This window comes from Dysidea avara, chromosome 10, assembly GCF_963678975.1.
Source record: "Dysidea avara chromosome 10, odDysAvar1.4, whole genome shotgun sequence".
Classification (NCBI taxonomy): Eukaryota; Metazoa; Porifera; class Demospongiae; order Dictyoceratida; family Dysideidae; genus Dysidea; species Dysidea avara.
The window spans coordinates 22583854-22593968 of NC_089281.1; the positions used below are offsets into that span (position 1 = coordinate 22583854).

General features: G+C 36.3%; 1 protein-coding gene and 1 long non-coding RNA gene across 2 annotated transcripts in view; one reads left to right on the forward strand and one right to left on the reverse strand.

Moving 5' to 3' along the window:
• Positions 1–7568, forward strand: part of LOC136269010 (uncharacterized) — an 8484-nt gene extending 916 nt beyond the window's left edge. Inside the window, exons 2-3 of the long non-coding RNA XR_010707187.1 lie at positions 6355–6406; positions 7216–7568. This is a non-coding gene — a long non-coding RNA (uncharacterized lncRNA). The remainder of the gene's footprint in view (positions 1–6354; positions 6407–7215) is intronic.
• On the reverse strand, positions 2596–4682 carry LOC136269006 (homeobox protein MSX-1-like). The gene is made up of 2 exons (XM_066064476.1): positions 4158–4682; positions 2596–3373 (listed from the first exon to the last, which is right to left on the reverse strand). Exons 1-2 carry the CDS (start codon positions 4546–4548, stop codon positions 2853–2855), a joined length of 912 nt encoding a protein of 303 aa, XP_065920548.1. The 5' UTR covers positions 4549–4682; the 3' UTR covers positions 2596–2852.
• Positions 7569–10115: the final 2547 nt, after the last annotated feature.

The following is a 10115-nucleotide window of genomic DNA, read 5'->3' on the forward strand; positions in this document are numbered from 1 at the left end:
AGTGTTAGAGTTTCGTATCCTGGCTACACTTGGTGTAGGTACATTCTCCACACACCCAAGTGGGATGATATCTTTATATTAACTTTATTATGGTACTGGCGATACACACTTCAAAATCCACCTTTTTGTGTGGGACCATTTGTTGGTAAAACAGCATCCCAAACAGTGCCTTCTTATCATGACTATAAAGAGTGGGAGGGACTGTGGTTGAAGGGATGGCTTAGAAACAACTTGCTTTAGTTAGCTCATTAGCAATCATTGTCATGATGGGATGTTGCGTACAACTCCTACGTATATGTGCTTTGCCGCAGTAGTACATATATGTAAAACCAGCAGTGTGGTATAGCTATAGCTAAGTACACAATAGACTTTTAACTTAACTGTCACAAGTATGCTCCTGCTGTGTACGGCTAACATTCTCCAACTAATGTGCAAGTCTGTAGTCTTACAAATTCTAGTTGACTTCTCACTGAAGGTATGATAACGTGATGGATACAATGTAAAAATTGGATGTTCACTAAAGACTTGTTGCAAGATATAGGTTTCTTTTCTTAAAGTTTTGGCCATGCTAAGTGTTGACCAGCTGCATCAATTTCTATTCTTTCCTCTGAGAACAACAGGTTTCATTGTCTATAGTTGAATCAATAGGTACATGTTTATTAATTGCTTTGATCTTTGAAGCTTTATCAAGTTAGACAATATAGAGAACAGTTGCTAGGGTGGGATACTCAGGAAACACAAACCTTGCTATTTTACATTTTTTTGAAATTTAGCTACGTACTTGAGTAAGAATAGTCACACATTTGCATGTTTTCATTTGTAAATACATGTAGCGACGGCCAGTGTATGTAGTCTTAAGTGTCTCAATGATCGGACGAACTTTGCATCAGTATAGGTCCATTTTCTAATTTAATTGGAATTCTTGTAGAGTTAACTATACACCAATATCCTTGTGTATCTTAGGAATTTACAACTGTATCCATAGCACCGTACCCATTATCCAGTTTGCTACCTGGTATCGAAAGGATTCCCTTAAGGAAAGGCCTTTGCCTGTACAAGGATCCGACTCTCCCAAAGTCAAAGGACAAGTATGATCACCTAAACATTGCTTCAGCTCAGAAGTATATTCTGTCAGAGATTACAAAAAGCTATACACAGTCAATGAGCTGCTATATACATGGGAAAACAAGCTAAACTATTTGAGTAACTTGATAATTTTTCATTGGATTCATTGCACTGATTTAGTTTCAGTTGTAAACTTATCATCACTGTATATTACAATTGTACATTTGATGGCAGTGTTTAAACCTGTACACTTGACAGTACTACCTGATAGCCATGGTACTAATTGGTAATTGATAGCTGAAACCCGACGACTGTTCAAACTGCTATGTATACAGCAACTACGTAGTCTACTAATATGGTCATGGATAGATGCAGATTAGGAACAATTGCGTCACATACTAGTTCATTAAATTGATATTAAGATATACTTGTGCTAATTACTGAGCATTCCTATGTTTAAATTTCGCCATCTGTTATACCATATACACAATAGACTTGTACTATTACTAGTGATAGCTGGTCTGATATAGCTATAGATCCAAACTGTTGGATCTTGCTGAAGCTGAGATTTTAAATACCCGCTGGTTTTGTAAAACCTGCATGGCAAGGGCTTGGATGTACCTGACTACTTAGGTTAAAGCTTGATGTTTATAAACAATATGTAAGATGAACACCTGAGTTTTCTCTTTAAGGATGCATAGTAACTCAATTCTGATATTGAAACCACCAGAGCTAGAAATTTTATAGTACAACTTTCAAAACTAAATTTGGCATCGGCTGAATTTTTAAACTGATACTCTTCATGACATACATAATGATTGCCAATAACTCAGAAAAGTATATAGCAAACATTTATATCAGAAAAGTATAGCTAGCAGCTGCTGTGTAACTAGCTACGTGAGGATGCATATATGATTTATAAGGTGTCTAATGACAAGACAGCTTAGAACAATTTGAAGAATCCAAGTTTAATCATTGGCTCAACGTATATCATTACAGTAACTATGTAGCCACACATACAACTTATTATACGTTTGGACAATATACTGTTTCAGTAAACATAAAACAAAAGGCATTTTAGATTCCTACGTAACTTGGTTACTAATCCAAAACACAAACGAGCAGATAAAGCAAATTAAGTTTTCTCTAACAACATATGCAATTCCTTTGTTTAGTGTTTCTAAGTAAACCATGATTGATACTTGTCACCTCATTTGTGTTTACCCAAATAGTATACATGAGACCTGCAGAGCCAGTGAGTTGGGTGGCGTCACTCACTGTGCAAGCTGCTTGATTTGATTATGCTTCTGATGTGGGAAATGCATCAATGAATACACTATTGTGTGCATTGTGGACAGCACAACAACACATGCTATCTTCGGAAAACTAGTATCATTACATAAAGCCTTTTTTTAAAGAATACATGTCCCTGCCTAAAATTTTGAGCTTTTAGTATAGTGATCTACAAAGCTATGCTAGATATGACAGGACAGCTGTAGCCCACCATGAAGCTGTTGACAAGAGCGAGGATGTGGTTCACATTGGTATTATTATGTGGTTTGTGAACAATTATAAAAATTGAATATATTCACATAGCATATTGTACAAAAGAATTATAAATATTATATGTCATAATAAAAATGGATCAACGTGCAAGTGACTGCTAAAACTAGATACAAATACACAATCTGACAGCACAGATATTCACGTACAATTTATAAATAGTACTCAGTACATAAGTAACTCATGGACGACGAAATAAAAGTCTATACATACGTACAGCTAAGTCATGATGCCAAGGGTGGATGTCTTAGTGACTCTGATTTTACAGGCGGGTGCATCAACATGGGTGCTGCTGGATGGTATTGTGTGTGAGAGTTCTGTAAAGGAGCAGATGCTATGTAGGGGCCTTGCTGAAACAAGTTCATATTTCGAGGTGCTCCTGCAGCCAGTGTGGTCTGAGTAAACTGAGGTTGTAATTGGTTTATGAAATCTCCCTGGTAAGCATAGTGCAACGGAAGTCCAAGACTACGCACTGCTCTTTCGGCTTCAGCTTCACGTAGCCTCTTTTCCTTAGCTCTTCTGTTTTGAAACCAGATCTTTACTTGTGTCTCAGTAAGCTTTAAATATTCTGCAAACTCTGCTCTCTCAGCAACTGAAAGATATCTCTGCTGTCTAAAACGTCTTTCTAAAGCAATCAATTGTGCACTTGTAAATGGAGTTCTTGGCTTGCGATCTTTCTTTTGTTTCTTTAGTCTTATAGGACTGCCTGATGATGGGGGAGGTATAGGCGGTGAAGTGCTCCCAGCTGTATATAGAGAAAATATAGATAATATAAAAGACAAAGCTAAAGCCTTAGTAATGTATGTGTGTGTGTGTGTGCGTGCTACACCTAAGAGAAGACCTACAGTGAGAAACATGGGGTTACTCAAAGCCCCTATATTTTGAACCAAAACACTTCCCACACAAACTTCAAAGGATAGTTAACTAATGGGACAAATAAGTGCTAGATGAACAACATAATTTAGTTGTGATAATAAATTAGCAGTTTGCAAAATGATCATTATCATTTTAGATGAAAAAACAGTGTATATGTACTGAGTGACCAAAAGACAGATGTTCTTTTGCAAATAACCATGAAATTTGATTTGCGTACTGACCAACTGTACAATTAAGATCAACTCTATCAGATGGCTTTGTAGCTGGACAAGTGTTCAATAAAGAAATCAATTGTCCATACACAAATGCCAGCATGCCTGGCAATGGCAGACTAAACACTTGCTCCTGAGAAAATGTATTACAAAATTGTGCCATAATCTATGGGAATACAATAGCCTAACATAAACAACACAGCCATCTAGTCTGCTTAGAAGTTATTTATTACTAAAGAGAAAATTAATAAATATGGCTCACTCAAACAGCCATGCATCTTGCAAAAACAAAGGCGTATACATTAGTTTTTTTTTAGAAATCCATCCGACATCAATCCCTCTACCATATCAATGTATAAGGTTTACAATTTAATTACTAATCAATTGCTTTTCAATAAGTTATTATATGTAATAAAATTAACGCCTGATCAAGAGACTTACGTGTAGATGGGGTGGACTGATGGCTGGTGCAATCGCTTGGAGAGGTTGCGATGGTTTGGTTCGGCGTGGATGTTAAATCGGGTGGCATGCTGCAGGAGGTTGGCGCCATCAACGGCTGACCGGTGAAGCCTGCTGGCATATTAAATGCTGGTGAGGGATCGCCGTTAAATACTCCACCGTAAGAGAAATGTACTCCACCTGGAGAGCAGCCTTGAGGTATTAAAGGTAGCGATGCAGGAATCATGGGGTACTGCGGACACAATGGGCTGGACACTGCTGGCATATTTAGAATGCTCTGAGTAGACTGCAACGATGTTTGATTTATAGTAGTTCCTTCCATACTAACGGTTTTCATCGCGCTAAGGTTATTTTTACTATCCACTGAAGCCATACAGTAAGAAAATAGATTACGAGAGGATAAATCAATTAGCGGTACAACCTTCCCATTGACCACAGCAACACATCCATATCACTAATCCGTTTTGTGCTCGCGTGTGAAACAAGAGGATATCCCATTAACACTTGCATGGGCTCACGCGCTTCAACCAACTGTTATGTTAGTTGAGTGGTTCCGTCCACAGGAATGGGCTGGGGAATGTGAATTGTTATAGCGGCCCTTTGCCGTAATAGGATATAACCATATCAAAGGAATAACTATGATCTCACCACTTAGCAAGCTTCTTTTGGCTCAGATTATTGGCAACAGGATAATGCCTTATTCGGTTTATGGCTATAAACCTTGAATTAGTTTATCCAAACTTCAGTTTAGAAATCACAACACTTCACAAGCAATGCTGACCAATGCATTTGGCAGTATATGAGTGAATATTCATGGTCATGATAGAGTTCTGTGCTAGTTGATAGCCGGCATCTGTCATCTCAAGGAGGTAGTATGTTAATGAATATGGTATATACAATCAATTAGCAGCAATTATTCTGCCAAGATTGTGTGTTGGTCACACTTTTAGAGAAATCAGTAGCTGGTATGTCTATTGTACAGCACTGATTTAAACATCAGGCCTAACCATATTTCTCATCCGTAACATGGTGCCCCAACACTGAAATTACTAGACCAAGTACAGTAATTTTTAGGAGATATAGCTGGCCTCTGGAATGAAAGAGCTCAACATGAAACATCTGAAATAGTGCAACGTTACTTTACCAAAGTGTCTGTTATGACAAAACATTGTATCCCATAAGCAATAAAAGTCAATTTGGTGAGACTAAAGTTTGACAAATTTTGGTACTTCCAAGTTAGATTGTTCGGTATTAGTAAATTCACCCCCAACTTTAATGTCCATGCACTTGAAACAGAACTTTATAATCTTGCCAGTTTCGTCGTTATTGTTATTACTGGTGTTAATTTGGTATTGTGTCTTAGTGCTATCTGTCATAGTACTTAAACTCCAGTGCAAAACTGCTTGATGACGTGAGTATGTTCCGCTAGACCATGTTTTCTACACCATAGTGAAGTCAGCTAACAGGTATGAAAGTTAACAGCATTCTACCTTACAACAAGAGCCAACAAGCTTGTTGTGCCTCAATGGCTTCTATGAAGTCCTGTTTGTTCAGCTGTTTAGTTACATGTTCAAAGTTGTTAGTTGATTGGATTAATAGTAGCCTTGTTTACTGTGTAAACTGCTAATCTATATTGTGTTATAAGTGGTTTTTTTAAACAGCATGCCTTATGCAGTCCAAGGTCTTTGTTAATTAGTGATGGCCAATATTCATATATTTTTAAGTCAATTTAAACTATGGCTATCTACTGGTTTTCACCCACATAATTGAATCTCTTCTATTAAGGTCACACATATACATAACACAGTGGCTTTGATACATGGTTTACGTGGAATGCTTTTTTCTGTATATGGCTTACACGAATACGTATGCTGCACATAAATTTTATAAAATTGTAGCGTTTGGTAGTCAGCATGGCTCCAACACATTGGATTACTAGCTATAAATATCAGTCCCCAAATATACTGTTGACTATATATTGGATTTCTAACTACATGATATGTGAATCACATTAAAAGCATATAAACTTGAAATAGATCATATCACTCAATACACTTACAACGTAGTGATTTAAGATACAGCTACTGAGTGGTTCTAGCTACACACATTTCCTATAACTGATCTAATGTTCTGATAATTACTCAAAGTTAATATCTATTATTGTTATCTAATTATACAGCTGTATGGCTGCCATAACTGATATCCTCACTAAATAAGATTACAACTACCAGGTACAGTTTGTTTTATATAAACATAATTCTAACTTTGAATCAACAATGCAGCACTTGTAGTATAGCTACATTGGTGCATTAGATACTATTAATTTTATGCTATAGTGATTGAGCCTTCGTATGCATGTCAGAGTATTCAAGGATCCTCAAGTGTTGTTAGACAATTTAACTGTACGTTGGTGACTACATGCGTAAAATGCTGATACGGCAATTGTGTGTCCTATAGAGGTGTGACCTTGTGACTTTTGCACATGTCACTCACTTGTGTGCTAGTCTGTGTGCCCAAGTTTAAATTAATTTAAGTTGTTTTGTCATATTATCCACACCACAAGTGGGTTAACGTATCCGTGCATATGTCACTGATCTCTATAGTTTCTTTAACTGAATTGTTCAAAATGTAAATACTGGTTACACAGGTTTATAAAACCGTGACAATCCATTGAGTATGCCATGTACATCATTCTCATAACCCAGTAGTAGTACATGTTGTTGCATGTAACAAGAGATATGTGTCAGTGATTTGTAGCCAATCAAATGAGTAAAACAGAGAAACTAGAGCCATTGCTCCAGACAATCAACGTGGCATGGTACATGCTGAAGGTGGCATACACCCATCAACGACTTTCACTTCTGGGAAAAATGGCAAGAATCTCTTAGAAGCTGATTAAGCACCTATTAGAATCTGTTATCTTTGTATGGGTTTATGTGGGACAACATACTTGTTTAGTTACATATGCAGTAGTAGCCAATAAATATAGCAGAACAAATCTCAAACTATATAATACTGATCTATGTGTTTGTCACTATAGGGTAGTCTGATGAAATAAATGAAAGCCGACATGCTCTCAGCAAAAAGTGTACTTGTTGATAGACGATATAAACCTCCTTGTGAATTTTGTATCGTAGTGTATAGGGTTTCTTCTGTGGGGTTTCACATGTGAGATCATGCAGTGTGCGTGAGTGCATGAGTGTGTTGTTGTATTCATACTTAACCATTTTGTTATAATACTAGGCAGAGCCTGAGAAAAAAAAAAGAACTTTAGGATGTGTGTATGTCGTGTGTGCATCATGTACACATGTGTCTCCATTCATGTAAGTCGTAGTGTGTATAGTGTATTCTGCCATGCACACATACAGACGTGTACAATGAGATTTACAATTATATGGTCAATGAAATTTGAGTCACCCCTTTGTTACCAATATATGTTTACAAGTTGAATTCTAATTTCATAACATTAACCTATAGCTGGATCCAGAACACAGTTGATTTCCAAGACACCATATACATGCAGTCTAATTTCAACCATTTGACAATGCTGCATGATGAAATAGTTAGTGACCTTGCCTTAAAAAGCAACAGTTAGATGACTGCTACTAATTACCAAACATCTGCTGATAAGAATCCTTGCACAGTCAGACAATGTCAGGCATCCACAGCTACTCATCAAACTTGTAGCTAGTATGTGCATATCTTTATGCTGACACACTGCATGGTCACTATTAGATCATAAGTAAAAAATGTAGGGACAAATATATTTTTCCTTAATTTTGCTCTATCATTAATCTGGAGAATCCTTTGAAAACTGATCCTTGTAGCTAAACTGCTTGTTCTTAATGTCGCTTTTCAATCTATCAACTTCTATAAACAAATACAAATTACAACATTACCATCCATGAAAATAATTTCATGGACAATCAAGTGTACATGAAGAAAATTGGAGTGCATGAAAATGTTATAATTTCACAGATAAATTGCATAAATTCTGCAATACCATGCATGGGTGTGGTGATGGGAAAGTTCAAAGTTTTGCTTCACCCATATGTAGCTATGCAACACCATTCACAAAAATAGTATAGACTATTATTGTAGTTACGGGTATAATATCATTAATAGTTGACAGGAACTACACAGTACTTTCCATTTTAATGTACCGCTCCTCCTTTACATTGTGGCTAATATTAAAAGTCTATAGTCTTAACAAACTGTATATTCAGCTATAGTATTAAAGTTTTGATACTGTGTTCAGCATGCACCACGCCTAGGAAAACAGATGGTGTGATCCACTCCACAACACCAGTGATCCCTAGACTATACCACAACTATATATTTTACACTGTACACAGTTGTAATATTTCATAGGCAAGTCAGAAGGTTTGCTGGTATACTGCCAGGAAAGGATCATGTTAGAGAAATTTGAATTGCTACAAGGTCTTATTGCTGACAATCAACGGACTCGTAGCATTACATAACAAAATAGACCAGTGCATACATCAAAGTTAGACAGATTTATAAATGAAAAAGGAAAATTGTCAATTAAGCAAGTAAAAATAAATTGGAGTTAGAGGTAATATCACAGGTGACCGACTTTTCATGCAAATACTGTAATTTGTTTTAAAAAGCTCCAGAGAATTGTAACTGTGTGTAAAACAAAACTATACAATAATTATAAGAAGGCAAAAGAGGGATATATCTTTAGGTTACAAGTGGTGACAGTATCAAATACAACTATACGTTAGTCAGCAGTTTGCTGGTTCATTGACTACTACTGTATTTCCAAACAGATTAAATAGTTACTTCAGCAGGTAAGTATGCATGCCCTCAGTACAGCTGTTGTTCTGATGGTAATATCCTGTGAGGTAGAACAAGCCATCACACGTAATTTTGACAGTACCAGTATACATCATACATAGTACTGTAGTCTGACTTGCAAATATGAAAAACACTTTGATATACTCTCCAATGTATATGTTGATGCACTTCATGCACTATACTGACTAGAGGGAAAGACATTCACTATTCAGTGGATCTAGCCCGTAAAAATTCGGAAATGTTCAGAAGCTGCATGAGTACAGTACTGACTATGAGATAATATTGAACAGCCTTAAATAGCAGGCATACAATTTTACACTCCCAGACAAAATATTGATGGCATGCACTGTCAGAAACATTCCAACAATGTATACTAATAGTCCAATGACATGCATAGTCACTGGTCAATAAAACATATTCTATAAGGAAACTTATTGAAGTAAATTATTGCATTTAGATACTGCCATAACATTTTGCACCCACATGTAAACTAGTGCATGTAAAACTGAGGAAATTTGACCCACGAGGACAAGAAGTACTGGGCATGGCCATCAAAGCTTTTAATTTGTGTTTACAATTTTTCAATGGGCTTCTTTGATTGGAGTAATAAAATGGTTTAAAAGATATGTATGTGGATTAAACTAACTCACAACAATACAGAACATACATTATCTTTTACTGGTTGCACTAAAGTAGCGTACAAAAGGTCATGTATGTATGCTGTGTTATCAAATAAATAAATAAAAGTTAACAATGTTATGCATATAACATTATAGCAAGAGTTCATAATTTATATTATGAATTCTTGATTATAGTGGCTGCATGATTGGGTAAGTCATTATGCTACTTATATTAATTTGTTATACTTACCAAATACCTGACGATTAGCTGAATGTTCTATTAGAGTGTGGCTGCTCAGAAATATTAATCACCATCCCTCTGAAAGCCTGTATAGCAGGCACTTCAAAACATTACTGTACCTCAAACTCTGTTGAATGTAGAAAAAACCCAAGACCACGTGGTGACTTGAACCCTAGAAAACTGCTAAAGAACCACAGTCACAGTATTACATTCAACCTATAGCATGACTCCTTGCAAATCACAAGGTTGACTATTCCA

What these genes read in the sequence shown, in the direction of transcription:
- LOC136269006 (XM_066064476.1), bottom strand. Translation starts at nt 4,548, where the DNA reads ATGGCTTCAGTGGATAGTAAAAATAACCTTAGCGCGATGAAAACCGTT. An exon ending in TCAGTCCACCCCATCTACAC is followed by an intron (nt 3,374 to 4,157) that starts GTAAGTCTCTTG and finishes CTCTATATACAG; the next exon opens with CTGGGAGCACTTCACCGCCT.